This window comes from Lonchura striata, chromosome 9 (genome assembly GCF_046129695.1).
Source record: "Lonchura striata isolate bLonStr1 chromosome 9, bLonStr1.mat, whole genome shotgun sequence".
NCBI lineage: Eukaryota > Metazoa > Chordata > Aves > Passeriformes > Estrildidae > Lonchura > Lonchura striata.
In genome coordinates this window covers 27,378,936-27,403,740 of record NC_134611.1, presented here as the reverse complement: position 1 = coordinate 27,403,740, position 24,805 = coordinate 27,378,936, and the positions used below count along the sequence as shown (strand labels likewise).

Genomic DNA, 24,805 nt, shown 5'->3' with positions numbered 1-24,805 from the left:
CTTACTCAGATGGTCCAACAGTCTTACACCTCACACAAAATTTAAAAGAATGTACAATCATCCCAGACAGAAAACAAGAGATACTTCAAAGTGTTCTTCATTAATTTATCACTTAATATAAATGCTGACAGAAAAGCAGGTAAGACCTTGTAGACACTTCCATCTATTTACAAACCAAATAGTGAATCACTTTTCCACTTTTTTGTTGTTAAATCTGCAACTCAAAGGACCCTTAGACATTCTGTGAGTGCAAGGTGGAGTCAGGGAGAAAGAGGGAGAAAAGCAAGGTAAAGAGGGAAGAAGAAATAGCATTTCAACATATGTTTTTTTCTATGTAACTGCCATGCATTTACAGTAGGTCTCCCTTGTTCTTTCACACAAAAGTGACACCGTTGCCTCTATAGGTCTGAGAATTAAATAAAGACCAATACTGATTTTTCAAATCTCTGGATCCTCTTCCCTTTTGCCTCCTTCAATGCATTCCCACTTCAGCAGAGTACCTAGAAGGTTTTTCTTTCAAGTCTAAAAAGTACATGGTAGGAGTAAAGACACAGGGAGTTGGATATAGAGAACTTTCTTCTACTTCTTTTGTTATCTCAGTTTTCCCAAGAGGTAGCAAAGCATCTAACCTTTCCTGGAAAAGACAGAGCAATTCCCCATGTACCTCTGAACATCTCCCTCATGATCAAGCCTGTATGTACAAAACTTCATAATTCCTCTGAACTTGCAAATAATTCAATTTATGTAATTTTTATCATACATTCTACTTTGTGTATACTCCTGTTGTAAATATTTTGATAGTCACAAACAATACATAGCCACATTATCAACCCAGAGGCAGCCACTCCCATTAAGGAATTTTTGTTTATGGGAAAGAGAAACAGGAAAGGAAGAAAACAGCAGAAGAAGAAAAGCAAGGAAAAACACAAGGAGAGAAAGAATGATATTTTGTTTAGCACTGAATCATGAGAACAGCAGATGTAACTTCACTTATGTAGGATCCTAAATAAATTTAAGAAATAGTTCATAACCTGATTCAACAAATGTCATGGTCTCCTTTATTACCTAGACTATCCTTTATTTTATTTTTTGTTAAATATACCTCTGCAGGGCACAATCACATACAATCAATACGATTGGATAATTACATGAGCTCTATCCCAAGCATATATGCACCGATGTTAAAAAGTTATTTAAAAAACAAAACAAAACAAACAACCCAAAAAATAAAATAAACTCCACCCAAAAAGGTGATAATGACTGCAGAATGTCTCGGGGAGACTTGTAAGGAACTAACAAGATCAAAGAAAATTAGACTTACAAAAACCACCAAAAAAAATCATATATCGAGAAATCCCACAACTGGAAGTAAATGATTTCAAAGAAGTGGGAGCTGTAATATAGACCCCACAATTCTTCCTCCTTCTTCACACACAGGTCTAGCTTCACCTCTTCCTCCCCATAGCAACAAATACAAGGAGGGGAAGAGCTTAACACAACGCTACCAGTTAAAGAAAACAGGGAAAAATAGCCAAGCTACAGAACAGCTGCTAAGCTGAATTCAAGGAAAGATCCTTTTAGCATGAAAGCTGCTTACACAGCAAGCAGAGGCTAAAGGGGGAATGGGAACTCCTTAAAATTAGGGGAAACTCTAGAAGTGATTAGTTTTGCCCATGTTGATCAGCTTCACTGATAAGAGGCTGCAGATGAATGGTACCAATTGAGTGCAGCAGCTGTGATGTGAATGGGATTGCTTCTTCCTCTCAGGTTGCTTCATGCATTTATTAAAAGCTGCTGCCAAATTTCTTTTTAAAAAGCTACAAATAAAGAGGTCAGTGTACACATCCAGTTGTGGGATCCATCTGATATACAATCTGGTTTGGATGCCAAAGACTTGTGAGTACTGCCTGCCACACAACTATTAATGAAATCTTTTTAACATTATGAAGAAGCAAATAATTTCTTGAGCATCAAATACTCCACAATATTTTTTTTTTTTTTTTTGCTCTTACAGATACATTTACCCCACACATTTCACATGTAATTTCAGCATGTCTAATGCTTTTTATTTCCTGTTGCTTCTGTCTCTCCCAATACTGTATTTTTCAAATTGGACAATTGTGTTTTCCTAAAACTTGCAGATCTTCAAAAGAGTAGTTTTCTGGCATATGAAAACATCCAACCCGTATATCCAAGGAAAGCTGCCTTGCTGGATGAAGTTAGGCACCTAAACCCTCCCAGCTGCTGAACACCTTGCAATTAGCATTAAAAATCATACACAAACTCTCTGGAATTGCAAAGATTGCCTGGGAAAGATCAGTTAATTACTCATGTTACTAAGCTACAGGAATCCAATTTTGATTATCATGGCCACATATTTTAAGCATCAAATGACTGTGATGTTCCCAATGCAGACAAATCCACATTGCCATGCGCTCTTTATATTGGGAAATATCAGAAAAAGCTGCAGCCTCTTTGCTTGCCACTTCCCATGGAACAATTATTACACCTGCCAATAGGAAATAAAATTATAAAGAAAATGAATGCTAAATTTGTTCTCCTTTCTCTGCTAACCAAGGCTCTACCTGCATCACAAGAAGTGCTCTGAAGACTGTGACAACACTAAGCAGTTACATTCTTCTTCCTAGAGAAGAATAAAGGCCACATGTTAACTGTAGAAGGACACTGCTAGAATAACATTTCCCCAAATCCCTTTCTTATGTTGTATAACTAGAATTAACTTTAGTCTCTGCCATCCCTTGACATTCCAACAGAAAATAATGCAGTTGATAGCAGTTCACTATGGAAATGAAAATTCCCAATGAATTTTTTGACATTCTGAGTGTCTATTTGAATTGAGATCAATTTGTGCTACATAATAATCTGTATAACAACCACCCATCTCTTGGCACCATAGCTGTACACAAAAGGTGGCTTAGAAGAGCTGCTAAATTTTCCTCAGAAATCCAGTTTACACTTACTCAAGCAAGGTGGATGTTTTTCCACTTCATAACTCCATTACCATGTAGGCAACTCAAAAACTCTTGCTCTCTTTTTCCCCCTCCAGGGAAATTGATTTATAGGGATACAAGAAATTAAGTTGCTGACACACTGACTTTTTTTTGGGTTGTTTTTAAATCAGCAACATCAGGAGGCAGGAATGGAAGGCTGTGTTTTGGAAAGTGAATGATGACAAAATTTGAAGGTAAAATCATGCCCCAGCAGCATTGCTCTGTGTTCCTTCTATCTATCCTAGGACCAAAATAATTTCTCCATACACACTCAGACTAGCACAAGAACTTGCACACTGTACGTTTGGGTCTTTTCTCCCATTTTTGAGCAGAAAAGGTGGCTGGCACTCCCTGCTGTTGGGCCTCCTGAACACTGACATGGCGTTTCTTGGACCATAAAAACAAGTCTTAAAGAGCCAATCCAGGAAAGAAACTATACTGTGGGTCTTTCAGATAACTATCATGTAAGTCTGCTTTGTTATAATTCAAAATTATAAATGGCAGTGGAAACGAGGGTTTATTCTAGTGGGACTTAAAGAGATTTCTCTTTGAACCTAAAAACTTTAGTAACAAGTCTGTGAGAGCTTGAGTAGCTCAAAGAAGGGAAATGCCAGCATCTTTCTTGTATTATCAATAAAACCCTCACTCCTGACCCTTTCTAATACAAAATTTGCCCCACCTTACTCAGTTTATGCTGTCAAGAGACAATATCATCACAAGTTTGGTTCTTCCACATCTAATTTAATGCAATGCTAGTGTTTCACAAATCTTTTCGGTCCCAGTGGACTTAAAAGTCAGTCACATTTGTAACACAGATTTATCTTTTACTGTAACTGAAGAAAATTTCAATCAATATTCAATTTAGAAACACTTAAAAACAAGGCTTCTTGGATTATAACATTTCTGTTTTCCTTCTCCCTCTCTAAATGAGCCATTCAGTCAGCTGAGAGAGTGCATGAGAGACTGAAAACACATCACAACACCTCAGATACATCTCAGTACATTGCAAACTGTATAACTAAATGGAATGATTTTCCACAATTCAATGCATGGGCAAAGCTTGACAATCATTAACTTCTGGAAATTGTTAATAGGATAATACAGTCAACTCACAATACCCTACACAAATGTCTGACAATCAAAATGGCTACACCAGGGGAAAAAATGTGTAAAGCACAAGTCTTTGGCTCTCCTTTTAAAGAAAAACAGCAGTTTACCATGTTTATACAGATCCCCTGTTTGCCTACCAGTAGGGGCAATATCACATTTGTGCATCACTGAGTAATAACACCATTAGAAAAGGCAACTTCACAGAAGTTATTGGCTAAGCGAATTCATTTGAATGCTCTGTTTTGAGGCAGCAAGCTGTCACTGTTACACAATCAGGGAGGGTGGATGGGCAAGCCACAGGAGAAAAAGACATAAAAAGGGGAAAGACAGCTCAGAAAAGACTACACAAAGAACTTGAGAAGAACAGGGATAAAAGTGCTGCTAGCTTGAAAGGTACTCTCATCTACAGAAAAAAAGTCCTACTCTGAAATAGGACAGCATGCAAGAAGGGCAGAAGAAAAAGTTTAAACTTCTCCTATTAAGAAAAAAGAACTAGGTCACAGGACAGACAGATGAGATGATGACAGAAGGAGGGAAATAACACCACAGGATAAACAGACATCATCTATATACTGACTGAATCACTGACACACTGAAGCTTAACCTACCACTTGAAGCTTCCTATTCTGAAGGTTTGTCCATGCTGTCCATCTGGCTGAAACCCAGATATCACGAGTTGTCTGGTGCAGCAGAAAATTTAACCTACCTACCAAAGGATGCAGCAGTGCCCTGACACCATGGTAATACTGCTTCTTCTTGCCCAACAGAAGGAACTAAACCACTTGGTAGCCAAGACCAGTTTCACTGAGGTGGCCAGAATTCCTGTATGACAGAGACAATGATGGGCTACAGGAGTGAGTGTAGCAAGACACAGTCACTCCAGACATTTTCATGCCTGTTAGCTGTAAACATCAATGCTGCCACTACATACAGAGCTATCTGTCCCCCAGGGTCTCCCAGTTTTTCCACAAAACTGGAACATTTTAGGTGCAGTTTCAAGAAAAAACTTAAGAGCATGCACTGCATTTTGCTGTTTTATTTGTTTAATCAACTGAACTTCTGCAAAAAAAGCAGAAAAAGGGTAAGAGGAAAAGGGGATGAAACAAAGTCAAAAATCAATACTGTTAGTAGATACTGAACAAACTATTTAACAAGCCAAACTATAATTTTGGGCAAACAGGGCATTCACCTGGACACATTGATCACAACAAGGACATTATGCACAAAGTACAGCACAGAGAGCTAGATGAAGGAGAAAAAAACCCAGTAAGGTCTCCCTTCTAATCCACAGATTTTGGAAGCATTCATCATACGTAGGCCAGCAATCTAAATAGTGCTTACTGAAGAATTCCAGGAGAAAAGGTGGAGAAAAGAATAATCCCTAACCTGGTAAGGGAACTAGGAAATAAAAGGTAAAAAGGTTTTTGCCCCTCTAGATTTTCTTCCTAGTATTACAAATTAATCTGTAGTGTCCAACCTAACATAACCATCTTTGAAAATTAATTTTACGTCCACAATTACTACAGTCAAAAAAAGGCACATTCTGGGCTTGTCCTCCTAGGTTAGAATATTGAACTAATTATCTTGACTAAGATGAGCTCCCTGTGTTAATAAAGACAAGCAGGAAGGAGCAAACTAACTAAAATTAAGGAGAAGGCTGACCTGAGGGTGGTGCTCTGCACTGAAGGATGAGGGGGCCCAGGGCCTGTGTCAGGTGATTTGGAAGCAGGCAGCCAGGAAAAGATCTTCATTCTCCTCATGCCCAGAGCTGAGAGGGGAGGAACAGACCTGATGGGCTCCCAGCTGCATCACCCCAGTTCTGCTCAGCTCCAAGGGGAGTGGCTGGAATGCTTGACTTCAAGTAGGAGATAAAGATGGATAGGGGCAAGGGGAGATGAAGCTGTTTCAGTGCAAAGTTAATTCTTTGCCGAAAGTTAAAAGAGGCATTAGAAAAAAGCAAGCTTCAAACTACTCTAGGCCATTAAGAGGCCAAAGTTCAACTAAGAGTGAAATAAACCTGTGTTAAGACATATGGAAAGTGTGGGGGGGTGTGCTGAAAAATGCTTTTATTTTCATTCAGTGCTTCTACCTCCCAGACATTTGATCACAACAGCTGCGCTCATGCGAAAAAATTCTTAAAACATACCCAATATATATACAGATATAACTATGTATATATGTATATATATATTTATATATAAATTTTTATTTAAATAAAAAAGAAAGCTCGAATCCCAAGCCAATATGTGTATCAAATCCTTGACCAGCCAGGTCTGTAGGGCATAATCAAATTCAATGTGAAATAGTATATAAACGCGGTGCCTTGACTGGGCAAATTAAATAATTGCTACTCAAAAGAGTCTTCTGTTTGGACTCTCCTACTGGTAGGCAATAGTGAGACTGTATCCCCTCCCACCCCCCCTTTGTTTTATTTAACAGTATGATGAATGCAAAGCTTAGCTCAAGGTTGCTATAACCTCAGCAGGAGTTAAGGTTAAGGAAAAAAAACTAAAACCCAAGAAAATTTATTAACTCTTGCTTTACCCAACCAAAGCAATGCAGTAATTTATTACATAACCAGTGCTTTCCTACTTAGTAGTCTAGCCCAGAAAGAAAAAATGAGGACAGGCCAAGAAGGTAGAGAGGGAGCAGCACTTGAAAAACCATTCTCAAGAGGTCTTCGTATCCAGGATCTTACCTCAGCATATGCCAAAAAAGTAAAAAAATGTGCAGCAAGAACAAAATCTTTAATCTAAAAAAAAAAAATCAAAAGACACTTATGGCTTCTCTGGCTTATGCCCACAAAGCATCTATTTGGAGAAAAATTAGATCTATCAGGCAAAATTTGCTTCTCAATACTTCTGGCAAGATCTGTGCTGCACCTTCAGTGGTTATTTTGGTGCAATTTTTCCCCCATGAAACAGGATCCCAGGGTGGATTCACTGCAGCCCTGACAAACTGCAGGCTGACACTCAGGTGTCAGATTCTAACATACACAGACCTTAAATAATGCCAGCCTTTAAAAAGGATCACACCTTTGCAATGACTCTGCCATTTGTAGTTTAAATTCAGCAATTTAAGCAAGAAGCTCAGGCTAAGTTCCTGGCCACAATGGGAGGAAGTGCGTTAAGCATGAAGTTTGCTGCACATCTTCTGACACTGCAATTCACAGCTACTCTCCAACCCTCATTCCTTGTTTGCCTTTAAACCATACAAGGAAGTGGCCAAATTGTTCTAGTAAGGTAATCAGGAATTATGCACTGGGTATGTAATAATACCAAAATAAAAGAAAACCTACTTAATTAAGATCATACAATTAATCAAACAGAGTATATATATATAATATCTTTTTTTTTTTTAAGCCCTGGGATTCAAGGCGTCCAAAGTTATTAAAATAAAGTTCATTCACAGAACAAAAACAAATTTAATTTGAATTGCTTGCAGATACTGCTAATTTTCATTTTTTTAATTAAAAAATGCGTTAATGTGAACTATGTGCAGGATTTGTTTCTAGTAGTTGTGTTTGTGCACATTGCCTCTGGACCTGCTGCTCTGCTACTACTGCTGCTCCTGGGTTTATCCAATCATCCCTGGAAAAAAACACACGATGGAAGCTGCCGACACCCCAGCAGAAGGAACTCCAGGGTGTGCTGGCCCCGTTCATGGAGCAGATGTGGGTGTCACTCCCGCTCGCTGGGAGTCATGGCCATCTCCTCCTCCCTCGGGGTCCTCTGACAGGGTGAGAGATGCCATATTGTTTGACAGGAGGCCAATGTTCTCTTGGGTCAAAGCTGATCCATTCGGAACATCACTGCTGAAGGGAAGCGGAGGAGAAAAGGTAAGTGGGTGAAAAGAAGATTTTTCTTTTATTTTTAAGTAAGGGGACTTCAGTATACCCATTCCAGAATATTGAACTTACCTAAAATAATGTCTTTTTCTCCCCCTAATTTTAAAATATAAGCAGTTGTTTTATTTCATTACACTCACAGCACCATATGGAAAAATTAGTTCTTACTCTGTAGGTGTCAATCTGATGGTGCAGCTCAAAACCACAAAACTGGTTATAAAAAGAAGGCACAGACTTCATCAGCAAGAGTGTATTTATTCAGAAAATGCACATTCTGAATAAATATTAATATTCCAAACTGCTCACATGAAGTTATGTAAGCATCCAAGCTTCTCTGTTCAGTGATGGCCTGAATACACATAGGTGCTTGTGGTCATTTGAAAATACTTGCTGTAGAGACTTCCAGCATTCCCAGCCAACATTTATTCCGACTGTCTATTAAATGTGAACTGAAACCAATCCCAGCATTTACACAGATAAAAGCCCACTACTGACAACTGAAAGTGAACTTAAGTTTCAAAGTGTGCGCCTTCCTAGACAACATCTACATCACAAACCTTAGCAGGATGGAATACCTTTCACATTTGGGAGATTTCTTTTATTTGAAACCAAAACAGAGGATGAGGATTTCTTTTGTGGTGGCTGTGTAACTCCTGCTTCTCCCTGCTAATCATCCAACACTGACCAGATGGATTCCTCTCTGCAAATCTTCTGCTGCATTAATTTATATAGTCTTATTCCACTCACCTACTCCACAGTTAGAGAGGTCCTTAATTCATACCCGCACTATAAAAACTTGATTTGTATTCTCTTTGCCTAGTAGGTGCTTCCTCGTCATAGCTGATGTGAGGCAAGGGTATTTATTTAACAGGAGAGTGGCCCTGAAGAAGTCAGTCTCCTGTTACACAAAGACAGGTTGAAGACCTGTGTTACCTGAATGTCAGTGTAAGGTCCTCAGCTGGAACCTTGTTTTGTGGTTCTAATTGTCCATTTTCTGTCTGTTTAGTGGTGCCCAGCTTGGTTTTCATATCCAGTGAAGACTGGCTCTCCTTTAAAGAAAGGACAGATGAAAAATTCTTTAAGAGTGCGTTGAAAGAATTGGAGATTTCATTCTTTAGGGACGATGAAGAAGGCCTGTAAATTGCAGTCACACAGTTTAACCCGCAAAAGCCATGAGACAAAATCAGACTTTTAGATACGCTCATCCTCTCAGGACACGGTATTTCCCAAAAGAAAGGGATGATCCTTGTAGCAACAAGCAAAGGCCACAGACTGTAACAGCACATAGACTTCTAACACTAGCCTGTACCTGCAGACAATGTTTCCTGTGTTAAAGCACTTTATAGAGCTCATGGCACAGTGACCTTGGAGACAATTTGGTTTCCATCAAAGTCAACACCACGCTTACTTCAAATGGTGACAAATTAACAACATTTGAAGAGGCTACATTAAACTTCTTCATGAAGAAGACTGGAGAAACTCCTCAAGAGGTTTTGAAGAATAGAGATAAAGAGGAAGATGGATGACTCCAACTGTGAGCATCCAATAGGGAGCCTTTCTGCCAGGGTGAAAGAGCTGCAGCCAGGTACATGGCTTTCCACTGCTTCTCTCTGCCTCCCATCCCCCCAGCACTCACCATGCTCAGCTCACGGGTTCTCTTCCCAATTTCCCTTTCCACCTGGTGTAGCTCCAAGCTCAGCTGTTCACTTGAGATCATCCCAGGCCACTTGGGAGGTGGGGGTGGGGGCTGTGGTTGGCCTGCCAGGGTAGTCGCCTCTCTCTGCAACAGCAGCCTGTTACTAACAGCCTAAATGCATAAAGCCAAGCACATACACAACTGAGCACACAACACACCAAGCACAGAAAGCTCTAATGCCATAATTCCAGAGTATTGCTCATTTACAAAACCAAGGGCACATTTCACAATGTCCCAATCAAAATCACTTCCAATGCAAGTTTCAACATGTTTCTGTAGACAAGGACAAGTATTTCAATTTTTAAACAAGCAGTGTTAAACACCTCTTGTCATAAATTTGCATGCGCTTTGTTCATGTGTCACTCTCTTCTCAAAACTAAGACTAAGCCCATGAACAAAAACTACTCTTCTGAGCTCCATGTTCAACAAAAGAGAACCGCAGATAAGCAAGTCTGCTGCTTTATTTACAGCAATAGAATTTATCTACTTCTACAGCAGAGCCAGAAATATTATTACATAATTTTGAGAGATGTAGTTGTCAATATGTAGGCCTCTACTGACCCACATTAGGAAACAGAGGAACAGAGAGGGGCAAGTGACTATGGTCATTCACAAGCTGCAAGTTACTAAATGCATGTCAGCCATTCTAAAAATCTGCTAACACTTGTGAATCAATTCTGCAAGTGTGTGCTCTGCATTTAAACACATCATCTTGTACTCCACACAACCCAGCATTTGGCTGGGCTTTAAGTAGAAATGCTCACACAATGCAAAAGCAAAATTATCTAGTTCTTTATGCTCTGGCTGAATTGATTGCTGCAACCTTGTAATAGGTAAACCAATGAAGACTCCTTGATTTCCAGTATCTACATGCAGCTTTAAACACAAGAGATGAGCTGCAAGCTGTTCTTAATCAAAATAACTAATTCTGCAAAATTTATATTATGGCAAAGTCAAGGCTCAACATTCAACTCTGTAGGATTTAACACTGACACAATCACAATGATGAGCAGGAGAAGGCCACTTACAGGTTTTGCAACTTTCCAGTACTCTTGTATTATGGCAAATGCAGACATGCAAGATTGAAAACATTTTCTCCTCTCATTCCCAAACAAGAGCACAAGAACATAAGCTATGTTTCAAGTAACTAACAAATGCATATTACTGCACCTACTGCTGTGACTTAATTGTGAGCTCTTAAACTAATCTGCAATAACCCTCCTCTGTTACATGTGTTCTTAACTAACCATAGGTTCAGCAGAAGCTGCTATCCACTACTTAGAGCAATTTTTTTTGGGAAAATGTTAGCACAAATAGTTGCTGAGGTTCCCAGAACAGTTTTATGATAGATATTTACTGTTTTTTTCCCAAGAGGAAAAAAGTAACTAAGGTTTTCTAAAACTATTCATTCATTATGACTTGACATTACTCCTGTCTCACAAAATCAAAATATTTCAGCTCATTAACTCTTTTACAAATACACACTCATCTTTCCTTATGCTACAACTACATTTCTTCTAAGTGAAGAGCCATAAAATATTAAGCCTTAATTTTTCAAACTACATATATTACATGTTTACTTTCTTGACTCTCGTGGTTTGTGCTATTTAGGAAGAAACAGGTACAAACATAAAGCTAAAAGCTTTCTGTACATAAAATCAGACATTTCTAACAGCATTAAAGTGAAGAAGAACAGGCACCTACACCCCAAGTTTGCCTCTGAGTAGAGCTGAACAGAGGGGGAGTGAGAAAGAGAATGACAGCAAACAACTCCGAGTACAGAATGCAGATTCAAATATAGTGTTGATGTGCATGTGGAGTGCAGGGAAGTTTCTGCTGCTAGGCAGAAAGGCTGGGACTTGCACCACAGCTCTAGTGCCTGGCATCACAGGATTAAGTATTATTACTGATATACACTACAAAGGCAGCCCTTGAAAAGCTTTACCAGAGTCATCTCTCTCCATACCACCCCCCAGCTGCTCCAAATGCTGGTACCAACCTCCAGTCCCCGCATTTGGGTCTGCTGGCTGATCTGATGGTCAACTTGCTGCAGTTCCATGCGCAGCTGCTGCTCTCGTTCAGCTGAGGGCAACTGCTTCCCATGACCAGCTACATCTGACATGGACAGCCTCTCCCTTTGGGGTTTGAAAATGAGATTTCAAAAAAAAAAATCTTTATTCAACTGGCACAGAAAAAAATAGATAAAAGAAAATTTAGAAAAAGGCAAAGAAAAAATAAAGAAATCCTACCTGTCATTGAAACGTCCCTGAGAAGGTATATTTTGATGAGGAGAATATGGAGAGCCTCCCCAGCCACCGTGGGTTTCATAAGGACTGTAGTCTACCAGGGAACAGAAGAAAACCACATTGCATTGCTACAAAAGCACCCTTTCAGTCGTTCAACCAGCACAGAACTAGACAAAGAAGAAGAAAGGCCAGCCCTCTAACGACGAGAAGTTGAACATTCTTCTGATTAAATGAGCACAGAAATACTCTGTGACCTAATACATGACTCTTCCTGTATGTCTAACAGTCCAACAGCCTTCCAGAGTCTGAGATTATGAAGGACTTCAAATACTCAGGTAGATGAGCAAACACAGAACATGATGATTACAGTTATTTTTACTACTGAAGTTCCTAAAAGACTCAGTAGTTCATTGATAATTCTGTTATACCTTGGTAACTACAGTTTAAAGATTAAGTTTTCAGGGAAGTCAGAGTTATACTTGTAATAAAGTCTAAAAAATTACTGCCTGAAAAAGCTAGAAGCAAATCTGGGGGAATATAATAATTAAATATTTTCTTAAGGTTATTCAGTGCACCTCAAGAAAGAGACAATCTTTTGGAGTATGACAGAAGGCCATATTATACATGTGATTAGAAAATAGCTGTGTTGGAAATGAACTACTCCTACTTTTTTATTTTGCCTAACAGTACATGAGACAATGGCTGCTTGCAGCAGCATCTACCCATAAAGCAGGAGAGCAGCAGTACAACACTTCATCAAGATGGTTTTGCATTATGTATTTGGGAAAGTGCTAAGCTTCTGGATTCTACTGCTACAGATTTAAAATAAGCTTCATATCAGAGGGACTGGAAGAACAAAGTAACTTCTTCCAAACAGCAACAACATATCACTAACAAATACACTATGTACGCAGAAACATGTAATGGAATCATTGAACATCCCAAGTTGGATGGGACAACTCCTGGCCCTCCACAAACACCCCAACAATCCCACCCTATACCCAAGAGTACTGACCAAACACTTCTGGATCTCTGGCAGTCCTGGGGCTGTGACTATTCCATGTTCAGTGCCCCACCACCCTCTGAGGGAAGACTCTTTTCCTGATATCCAACCTAACCCTCCCCTGACACAGCTCCAGTCCTATCACTGGTTACTAGAGAAATCAGGGCCTGCCCTTCTGCATCCCCTCAGGAAGAAGCTGTAGACTGCTATGGGGTCTGCCCTCAGTCTCCTCTTGTCTAGACCAAGTGATCTCAGAAAGCTGTGGCAAACTTGCTCTGCATTCAGTCTTCTCAGTATAACCCTACCTGAAGTTGTTTACAGGGCTTGTCTTCAACCTGTACAACACTATAGCAGTAAAGAAAACAGCAACAGCCAGCAAAATCCAAGAGCACAGATCATACCTGAAATGATGGATTTGGTGGCAGCTCCCTGAACCGCCATGGCCTGCATGGGCCCAGAGTTCTGGTACATGGCTTTGGAAGTACGAGAGATGGCCCCAAATCTCGACACAGTTGGTCGGTCTCCAAATGGAATGAGGTCATCGTCCCCCGTCTCGGCCGCTCGGCGCTGCATGTCCAGTCGCTGCTCACGCATGGTTTTGCTATCCACATTCTGGACAAGACATGGAAAAGGCACTCCAAAACTCATTCCAAAAGTAACAGGATCACATCCCTTTCACAACAATTTGGTAAGTGCAGTTAGTTTCTCTTGCATTCTCTATGCCCTTAACTTTTCAACTAGTTTTCCTATTCTTCAGTTTCTAACTCCATTGTCAGAGGGGATGTCACCTTAATGGTCTACCTTAAGATGACCATTACTACACCACAGTGAAAAACTTGCACAATTAATTGTGACTAAATCCAGAAGAAGAGGGCAGCAGCAAATGAAAACTATGACAGAGCAAGTCTAATGGGAAGAGAAGGTGGGAAAAACCTCTCCCTCATATAAACTCAAAGAGATCAGTGCGCATCTCTAAGGATGCCCACATTCCTTCTAGAATCAAAAAGAAATTTCTCTGAAGCCCAGTGCTAAGAATTGTATAACCTAACAGCCTTGAAAAAGGAGGTTACTTCTCCAGAACCTTATTACTTCTTGCAATTGAACTGCAGATTTTTTACAGTTTTCTAGCAGCAGGGATGAAAGCCAAGAGCTGTTTATCACTCCTAGATGCTGCCACTTAGACAGCATAAGCTGATTACAAATAATCTCAGTACTTCCCCAGGTCAAACGTGGCAGTGTGATAACTCCAGGCAACCACACTGTGCAGGACTGAGAGCAAGAGGACAGGTAAAAAGGCCAAAGCTGCAGATGAGATGCAATTTTTGCTCTGATTTTTTCAGGAGAAAGTCTCCTTTTTGGGTTCATTTCCAACACTGGCTTCAAGGTTTTAAGAGGAAAGCAATTCAGCAGACAGAAAAAAGACCAATTTAATTCCAGTGGGGCAGAGGGGGAAAAGGAAGCCTTCTTGAGGAGAAGTTAAATCTTGATTTAATTAAGTGGTTGCAACAGCTGAGCACCTGACCACAGAAGAATGAATTCTGAATAGTGAATGTTCCCCTCTGCCTCTTATTGGCCAAAGAAAAATCAGCATGACTCCAACAATATGAAAATAAGTCAATGGATCCTTTTGCAGATGGGGGTGAAGGAGAATAGATGAATCTCTGTAAAATAGTTCCTCAGGTAACACAGTCTTTTTCTCTTGAAGAGCCTGAATGACTTGCTATGTGCATGGGCTACCAGCCTACTCATGTTGAGTGATGCCCGAGTGTTAGGAAGAAACTGAATAGTGGTAGTATGTAGGACTCCTTTTCCTTCTCCATTCATGACTCCCAATAGTAAAACCCAAGTAGTCCCTTCATTTTGCAACACTGAACTTGCAAAAATGGAGAAGCACAAAACAAGATCACAGCCCACCTCCCAAAGTTCAGTGAAGGGCTGAATAAGTGCAGCATAGAGCTAGAAATTGCCTTCAAGAAGAAACAGCATAGTGCAAAGTTCTGATTGTGCTTTTCTCAAAAACTCCATGCAAATTTTGGGTACTCTTGTGGCCAAAAATCACAGTCCTTCAAGTAGAAACTAGTAACACCCTTAACAGCAATAACAGCCATCTTAAAAGGCATTAATTGTCTAAAGTTACGTTACAGCATCTTTCTCTGGCAGAAAGAAGCACAGGCAGCAACAGATGGACATGTTTAATTAGCAAGCTGCCAGGACAGAATAATTTTTGCATTTCAAGTAAGTGCAAAGAATAATCTTTGCATAATATTCTTGCTATCTATGGTTTCAGAGTAGAGTGGTTATCCTGCAACTATATGAATTTTGTACCAGCTACACAAGGATAGGACTGTTCATAACTTTGAAACTGAAGTGCTTCATACACCTGCAAGTGCTTTCTGTGACTGCAGTGCACTTCTGAGCTTAAATAAAAACACTGTGATCATCGTGGAAAGCAAATGAAAGTCCTTCCCACCCCACAGAAATATCCGCTCTTCTTCTGTTTTCCCCTTATCCCTGCATACCGCCATCTCCACACTCCTTGCTGCCACAACATCTTTGGGTTTTGCATCTTTGGTTCCAATGTAGGAGCCGATGGTGTCACAGGACCAGGGAGAGTACTGGCTGTAGTCATTTCCTTTGTATTTCCCAGCTACTTTCAGGTCTTCATCCAAGTACTGTACAAAAACAAAAATCTGGTTCTGTAAGTGAAGGGAAGAAGCAGTTTCACAGCCATCCCTGTTCACTTCAACAGTAGTGAATTTGAGAAACATCACAGGATTATTTTTTATCAGATACATCACCCTCTGGAATTGGGCCAGAAAACGCATGAGGTGAGTGAAATTCTGAGCGCCTGGCTATGCTCCCAGTGCTGACTGTTCACTTGGCCAGTTTCAAGGTGATATTTTGACACTGGTTAAAAAAATAAATCTCTATCAAGTTGCTACTTCATTCTACATATGTCAGGAGTAAAGTCTACTAACTGTGAAGAGCGATTACTTCAATTAGTAAAGGCTCTAAAGTAATTTTCTTGAAGCAGAGAGCTTAGGACCAGTGGTAGATCAACAGCCAGCTGAAATACTGGAGACTGTACTACAAGGGCTTTCCAGCTAGGCACGAAATCTATGTTCCCCAACACCTGCCAGTGCTGTATTGTTCTGATTTTCTTGTTGTCTACCTCTATCAGCACATAAAGGCCCAAGTATTTTCTAAACATGCCAGTATCTCACATTTCATCAAAATATGCTTACCTCCTCTGAGTGAAAAGGATGAGGCAAAGTTGGTGATGGCGCAAAAGGAGGTGGAGAAATCACCTTCCTCTCTTCCAGCTGAGCCATGATCTCTTTCCTTCGTCGGTGAAGTTCATCCAGGCTGGGATGAGGCTGAAATGAAGACAGGAAAATGTTTCAGAGCTCCCGAAGCATTAAAGTACAAAATGAATAATTTTCTAAGTGTTATTTACCTGAACAGAATAAGGTAGCTATATACTGCAAGGAGAAGGAAATACAGAGGATACACAGACTCACTGAAGTAAGAAATAATGATCAATTTGCTAAAGTCTATCTGTTACCTTTCATATAGGACATACATGTTCCTACACTGGCCAGTGTTAGGTCAAGACACCACACAAACAGGCAGTGTCTTACAACTTGGCAAAGTTCCCGCTGGCACATGTTCAGCATGGCAAGTTCCCATTACAGTCATGTAGGGTAAATTGATAGAACTCTACAGGTCACTAGACACATTTATTATTATTATTATTATTATTATTATTATTATTATTATTATTATTATTATTATTATTATTATTATTATTATTCCACTTTGCAATGGAATTAAACACGGCACACTCAAAGTGATAAATCTGTAAGTTGTGTTAAAAACACTTCCTGTACTCAGCAATAGGATTCAGGGCCTTTAAATCTGAATGATCTAAGTCCAACTATTCTACAGAACTCAACTCCAGCTGCTGAGTTATCAAAACAAATTTGTAAACTTACAACAGGAAGACCCCGCAGTTAACTATGTAACTAGAAAAAATTCAGGAGAGCAGAATTTTTAATTCTCTTATCAAGGCAGGTTTGTTTAATGTTTATTATTGAGGTACAGAGTTGGTCAGTCACAGATGGGCAGGACAAGAATGCACATGTGACATTTCCACACACTGTATTTACTCTGCACTTGAGTAGCTCTCTTCAGCCTAATCTTTGCTGGAGAAGTCAGAGACTTAGGAGATTTCCGAAGTGAATTACAATGCTTTTCCATTTTGAGCATTAAAGCAGCCTACTTTTACATATTAACATCATTACAACTGCAGAGTTGACCAGTAACTAAATTACCTTCCAGTTTTTGATCAGCTTCCTAAAATTCAGACTTTAGCAAAGGCCACCCCCTTAGTACAAAAACATAAAATTCCTCAAGCAGTTCATAGTTTTTCCCTCAAAACAACTACAAAACCACAGTGTAGAACCCATACCCTGTGGCACGAAGGTCTGATCTGACTGAGATGCGGAGCCACTGGGCAGTAAGCCTCTGTTTGCTGGTATCTGTCTCTGGACTCGGGTACGTAGAGGGGCACGGCCGCCTGTGGGATGTCGATGGGCACCGGGCTGCCCCGCACCACGTCCTCCCGCTGGTAGGGCTGCACGGGGGGGTACACGCGGCGGCCGTCGTAGTGCGGCGGGTACATGGGCTGTGCCAGGGTCGGGTACCCCTGCGGCTGCGGGTACTGCGGGCTCACCACACGCTCCGACAGGTACGGCCCGTAGTGCTCCAGGTACGGCGTACCCGCCTCAGGAGCTGACGGAGGAGGTCGGACAAAGCGAGACATGGACTGAGTGGGATAGTACACTCCTGAAGCAAAGCAAGGGTGGGGGAAAACACAAGTACAGAAAGTGATTGCCACAGCTGTCCACAAAAGTTGACTGCAGAAAACCCTGATGAAGCAAAAGTTGATCCAAAGCTCAAGTGACATAGAATAATTAACTAAGATACCAGCACAGTGTCAATGTTACAATAGCTGATGAAGAGCTGGTGAGACTGAGCCCACCACAGACAGCACAACAAATAGAAATAAATCATCAAAATGTCTCTGCAGAATGCTACAAATGCTTTCAGCTAGGTAAGACCTAAAAAGTAAACTAAAGATTGGTCTATACATCTTCATCCATGCAACTAAATCCAATTTATCTCAACATATCAGAACCACTGTCTGGGTAAAGGAATTTAGATTATTAGGATTTAGTGTCATCTAGAGATTTCTTCTGTGTTTTGAACAGGAGAAGGACATTTCAGAACTGTAAATCACATTGCCTAGCTACCTGAAGATTTTATTATTCTATCCAGGATCTCTGGATAATTTTAAAATAAGTATGAATATGTGCATGACATCAAATTTTTTGGACAACTCAGATGTTCACTGGCACATAATGACCAACTGTAAGTAGTTTTTCTTCAAAATGCTCTGCAGTTTTCTCAGAAATGGCTTCCCCTATTTAGCTTTTCCTTTCTAGAGTTTTTTCTGCTTTTAACTTCCTTTGGTCTTTCATTGCTTATTTTTCTCTCATATTCACTTCACTCGATCTCATTTCTCTTTGTGACCTTACATTGCCTAAGAATCATCTCTGTTTTTGTACAGATAGCCATATCTTCTCTTTTTAATCCCCATCGATATTATCTTTCTCCAGGTGCTCTCTTTATAGTTAAGTTTTTTTCTCTTGATTACTTTCTTATGATGTTCTCTTTTTTTGTGAACTCCCTTCTGTAATTTCATTTATCTCTAGTCATCACATGTACTTTTATTTCCATTTTCCCTGAGTCAAACTGAATTAAGGTTTACCACACTGGATCCCTCCTCCAGCCCAGTTATGAAGAATTGAAGACAGAAGGACTTACAACACTTGGACAGATACAGGTATTGTTTTCACTTGCATTGAACTCCTCTGTCAAGGCATAAAAGCCCATCAGTTTCCATTTTATTATGACATGACCATATTGGTGTACTTCATCCATGTGATTTGTAAGAAAACTTTATTAAAGGGCTTAAAAACGAGAAACCAGAGTGGGAAAAAAGACTAAAATCAGCATGAGGATGAAAGAGCTTTGTGTCAATCTTACCTTGTTGGTAGGGCGCTGGCTCAAACGATGGGGCAGCCCCTCTGGGGTCTGGATAAAACATATCTGCTTGTTGTGCACTGTACAACTGAGACCCTCGTGGTACCATCTGCAACTGCTTGGTGACAGACACCGAGGGCAGATCTGCTGGCACCCGAGCAGGCACAGGATGAGGGTTCACTGGCAAGGCAGAAATAGAGCTCTTGGGAACAGATTCCAGCCTAAAGAAGTGGAAAGATGGCACGTGCTCATTAAGGCCTGGTATAGTACACTGTACTCTAACACACTGTTATTTGTCTACACTCCACCTTCTGAAGGCTTCTATCACCTTCTCCAATTAAAATATAAGCAGATAGGGAATTAACACAATTTAGAGTTTAGCTTTAGCTTTCCAGAGTACTATATAATCACAAAAAAACCCCCCAACCAAACACAAGAACAACCACAACCCCAGTTCTGTTTCCTTTTTAAAGAACTGGTTTACTTTGTTTCTACTCCACATTTATACACACAACAATTTGAACAACAGGTAGGAAGACCCGTACAAGTCAGGAGGGGATCCAGGGGCACTGCTACTCAGATGGTCCATCTTCCCCGGCTTCAGGGCACTTTCATAACTGGAGTCAGTCCCTCGAGAAATCAGTTGTGTCACTGTGCTGCCTGTTGACACAATTCCATTTGGCAGAGCAGAGGTTTTCCTATTGGGCAAGTCCACTCCCCCTTCCTCTGAGAGGATAGCTCCTGAAGGCAGGCCCACCTCATTCAGCTGGCCCAGGGAGGCACTAAGGGGTCTTCTGGGAACGAGACGCTTGTTCATTTTACGGAATCTTCAGAAAGAAAAACAACATATCAAAACTTGAAACAAAAAAAAAATAGTAAAAGGAGCTGTACTGTCAAGATTTTTCAAACATGGATTCTAATGAAAGCTTCTTTTTATTCAAGTTCTTCAAGAGGCTTATGAAAATACCTCTTAGAATACAACTTCCCTGATAGTTGATCTATTAATAGGAGTTTCCATCAGAACAAGGATGGACTTCCAATGACAAGTACATCCATTTTACTTTAAAAAAAAAAAATAAAACAACCTGCAGAACAACAGCATCTTGCCCTCCTAAACCTGCAATAGATCTAGACTTCATATTTGATATGAGCATAATTTTTTAACTCTACAACAACAGATGAAACCAATTGAAGGTACCTGCACGAAACTTTTTGACAGATCACATAAAGAATTGTTGCAGGAAAAAATCTTCAATTATTTGTTTTTAGCTCTTCGGAGAGCTAGCAATGCATTCCTTACATTTGGAAAACTGCCAGCAACCTACCTGAATGAAAAGGGAAGAGGAGAAGTACCCCCAAACAACAGCCACTGTGAATGCCATCACACAGCAAGTTTAGTCACACTTAAAAGCAGGGAAAAGCACCTCCAAAATCTTTGGATAACACTTGTGTAACATCAAGCTTTCAGAGCTGCATTAGTGATGAACAAAGCAAATATCCTGTTATATGGAAGATCAAGTAGCTCCAAAACCTAAGAGATGATTGTTACAAGTCTACCACATTACTTCTTACTAGTCTAACAGCCAGGTTATACCTCCTTTCCCGCTCATTCCTAAATATAAAAATATATAAAAAATAACTCCTATAGACAAGATGAAACAAAGACTGGGCTGCTTTCTACTAGTAGAGGTACACTTACTTTTCCAGCTCCTCCTGTGAATGTGCGAAGGTGCAGCTGGCCCCCCGGGGACACCCTCCTCTCTGCTTCATGTCTCGGCACATGTATGTCTTGTACTTGCTGTGCTGAGGGGGCTGACAAGGTTAGAGAAACCAGGTGAGATACCCCAACATGAAAGTGCACTTAACCAAGCTGAATGTACCATCTTATCCAAGGCCTGATGTTTGTCTGTTGATAATCATCAAATTTAAGTGTTTCTGGAATACCTGACAGGAAATAAACCTGAAGTACTTGTGTTTGATTCTTCAACAGAACCAACAGTTTCAAGACTGTTTTGACAACTAAGTCACTCTCAGTTTTCTACTGAGCATTTTTATTCAAACTTCTTACTGGAGAGCTTGACTGGAACACAGCTGTACATTTTAGGACAAAACTGATACAGGATGAAAAAATTACCAATAATCAGATACACCCTATCAATAGTTTCCACCAAGGGAAAGGTCTGTAAAAGTCCACGTGCTTTCTAAGAAGCCAAATGGTATATATCTGTCAGAAGTCACCTGCAAACTGTTGGGGATTTTTCCTTGGCTAGTTTTGGTTTCATTTTGGGAGGGTTTGTTTGTTTGTTTTGGTTTTTTTTTTTTATTTTATTTTATTTTTTTTTTTGTTTTGTTTTGTTTTGTTTGTTTGGGTTTTTTTGCCTTCCAGTGAGAAGGTCTAGGCAGAGTGAACATAAGCCACACAGCCTTTTACTGGCCACTGTTGCCAGGTAATGCAACTTCACCCAGACTTTACTACTCATGAGGCTCCGGGCTCCCTTCCAAGCAGGACAGCATGTACCACAGGCTCTCCACAACAAAAACTCTTGATGTTTTCCCCTCCCAGATTCCCACTCATGCATTTCTACTGTTTTTCCTTTTGCTGGTGACAGTGCTCATTACCCATCCCAACTAATGCAAAAAGGTGAAACAGCAGAAATAATTTGCTTTAATTATGCCCTTTTTTTTTTGGGCAGAGATAATCTTTTTACTAGTTGAGCTCCCCAGACCAGCTCTCCAAGAGGATGAATGCCAAAACAACAGAGTAGGACTGGGACAGGCAGCTCTGTAGTTCAGCAGCATTTATATCAACTGAGCTACACAATAAAATGACATCAAAGGAATGTGTGATAAGGTAACTATGAGATAAGTTAATACATAATTACATTGTAATTGCTGAAACAAAGAAAAATCTGTTTCAGGAACTTGGATTGCACCTTCATATGAACTGTTCTTCAAGCTTGACAGACCACTCAGCACAGGTATAAGGATGACTTCATTAACAGAGAGCCAACTGGCTGAAATATGTCACATTAAAACAAAACCAAGAAAATACCCACAAATCACAGCAGCATTCAGTGTCCCTTCCCCACTCTCTACTCACAGAGATTGTTATTCATTTTCCTAACCCTGTAGTTTGTTCTCCTTCCACCCTAGTGGGCTGTGAAAATCAATTTAACAGGTTTTGGAGGTAAATGTGTTGCTTTACACTTTTTCCTTTCTTGTTTCTATTTTTATAAATATGACTTGCAGTGATGTTTTCAATTAGCTCCTTGCCAAACCAAATCTTTCCAGATGACATTAGTAAACCTCTACTATAGGATACAGCCAATAAAACTTAGGGGTACATAGTTTCCAAATGATTTAGCTTTTACCTGTTGTTGATCTGTTCCTTTTTTGCTGTGATTCTGGATATAATCAACTAAGCCATGAACCACAGTCCTCACAGCAACTAGTCCATTTTCCAGCTGTTCCCATGTTGGAGGTGGAGCATCTGTTGCATGGACAGCAAACACCAAATACAAAAACAAAAATCAGAAAGATTTTCCAAAACCAGGTACAAAATTCCACATCAGAAACTTGACTAGCCAAGTTGATAAAAAACATTTCATCAGTAGATAAAAAGCATTCAGTACCTTATTTCTGGGACATATAGCTCTTACAGAATAGAGGTATCAATAAACTTAAGGCTGAGCTGCACAAAATACCGAATGAGACTATAAGACCATTATTAGCATGTAAAATTATTTCCTTTTACAAGAACTTTCTCATCTCACAGGAACTCCAGAGGAAAGGCACTGTACAAACTCATCATTAAGAAAAACACCAGGTTCAAAATCCCTCTTTACATTCAGACTCCTGGAGGTAAAATCATTGCATACAAATACAGTCATCACTGGCCTGATTACACAGGCACAGATGTAGAACAGCAACAGAAATTAATGCCTCTCATGTGGAAAAAAACATCACAAGGCAAATCTATGAATCAGACCACCATCTAAAAGACTGTGAATAAATTGTAGTCTCAGTTCTATAGGAGCACCTTTTCTTTTTAGCCAATTTACTTTTTTTGAATCTTGTTCCAGCAGCTGACACTCCCACTGTGTGCCTGCACACTCTGCTGCAAAGCACAGTACCTCAAAGAGCCTTTCAAGATCTTTGGCAGAATTAATGATATTATATTCCACTCACAGGGACTAAATTCTTCCAGAAGTACTTCAACATGCTTTTCTGCTGTTATTTAGGCAACTCAACAGTACAGAAAAAAAACCCACAAAGACTAGACTTGGCTACCAAAAACAAGGGGGGCTATTAGTGATGCCACCTTCCCCATCAGTTTTTTGCAAACCAATCTGCAGTACACAGGTTTGTCCCCAGTTTGTTTCAGTATGAAAGATTTGGGAAGAAAGCACTGTATCTCCACTAGTTTTGAAGAACAACGGGTCCTCATTGGAAAGAAAGTTTAACTTCTGCTTGTTTAAACAAATACGAAGTACAATTCTTCATCTCCTGAAGTTGTAGTTTATATCTTTCTACTATTTTGATATATAATATTGATTTTACAAATTTTAGCAGGTATAAAATAAAACTTCAGCCACAGAACTTTTCTGTTCCTTCCCTTCTCCCTCAGGTAGTCCATCCTTACAGCACTGCTGACTTTTTTAACAATTTCTTTCTCTCCTCTGTCAACAGCTTAGGTTCTATTACTCAGTTAAATTCTTTCCGATTATCTTCTACTTGCCAGACTCCTAGTTTTGCAGAATTACCTATGAACAAGGAAAATACTGAATTCTGTACGTTAACAAACCATTCTTGTCTAGACTGGCTTTCGCCCAGCTTCTTTCTAGTCAATCTATCAAAATTCTACTTTGGAATCCAAAACTCTTTAGTTGATGAGTAAGGAGGACATTTCCTTACACTTGATGATCAGCTTTTAATCCTTGTACAGTATTAAGCTCATTTTGCTAAACTTAAAGGTTTTTATGAAAAACACCCAGATTTACCTGGACTGGGATCAATATTTGCTAGGAGCTCTAGGTGAGGTCTAAGACGATTCAAGTTAGCTGGGTCTCCAGTCCTCTGAAGAGCAATAGTTAATTCTTGAACACTCTGTGCAAACGATGCTGGGGTCTGCAACTTGAAAAAATTATCATAATTAACTTTCCACAGGCGTGGCAATCCTCATGGTTTCTGAAGGCTGTCCCACAGACTCATAAGAACTGTCTCCCAAAACCGGAGATAAACATCTTTCACAGAAATGCATTCCAGTGAACTCTTTCTATTAAGAATGCAGAGGTCTTTGACATTGCATTAAATTACATTTATAAATAGACAAAATAAAGGCTGGTATTATTTCTAGCAATAAAACCCATTTCTTTTGTGTTGTGCTGCCATCCAAGATAAAAAATGGGCCATGTTGGAAACCATTTAATTTAGATTTCTGGAGAGTTTAATATCTCCGATCCCCAAACCAACAGGTTTGCACTCTGCTTTAAACTGAGTTCAGCAACCAGAAAATAAAGAACAAGATGGTTGAAGGATAAGATAGCTAGCTATTTCCTAACATCACACGATACCAGTATTTAAAGCTGTTAATTCCACCTTGATCCTTCAGGAGATGTTTGGCAGGACATTTCAAAAGGTGGGCAAAGGCATAAATACACAGCAGAAGCTATCTTGAAGCTAATCCTCTTGCACAGCAGCCAAAGCAGTCGTTTCACAGCTTTCATAACCATTCAACAGGTTTAGCTCTTCCCACCTTATTTAGGCACTTACAAAAGCATCCCC

The 24,805-nt window shown here is 39.9% G+C and overlaps 1 protein-coding gene across 7 annotated transcripts in view; it reads right to left on the bottom strand.

The window, feature by feature from the left end:
* Nucleotides 1–91: 91 nt before the first annotated feature.
* Nucleotides 92–24,805, bottom strand: part of RC3H1 (ring finger and CCCH-type domains 1) — a 59,353-nt gene continuing 34,639 nt past the window's right edge. For 2 of the 7 annotated variants that reach the window (XM_021525078.2, XM_021525079.3), the window contains exons 7-20: nt 24,022–24,154; nt 22,393–22,511; nt 20,721–20,833; nt 19,567–19,848; nt 19,025–19,242; nt 17,385–17,761; nt 16,159–16,290; nt 15,433–15,585; nt 13,315–13,525; nt 11,914–12,004; nt 11,664–11,799; nt 9,605–9,775; nt 8,902–9,017; nt 92–7,935 (exon numbers count right to left, since the gene is read on the bottom strand). In XM_021525078.2, the coding sequence (XP_021380753.1) occupies nt 7,782–7,935; nt 8,902–9,017; nt 9,605–9,775; nt 11,664–11,799; nt 11,914–12,004; nt 13,315–13,525; nt 15,433–15,585; nt 16,159–16,290; nt 17,385–17,761; nt 19,025–19,242; nt 19,567–19,848; nt 20,721–20,833; nt 22,393–22,511; nt 24,022–24,154 (2,406 nt within the window). In that variant the 3' untranslated portion in view covers nt 92–7,781. The remainder of the gene's footprint in view (nt 7,936–8,901; nt 9,018–9,604; nt 9,776–11,663; nt 11,800–11,913; nt 12,005–13,314; nt 13,526–15,432; nt 15,586–16,158; nt 16,291–17,384; nt 17,762–19,024; nt 19,243–19,566; nt 19,849–20,720; nt 20,834–22,392; nt 22,512–24,021; nt 24,155–24,805) is intronic. The other 5 variants (XM_021525080.2, XM_021525082.2, XM_021525083.2 and 2 more) reach the window with 5 other exon arrangements.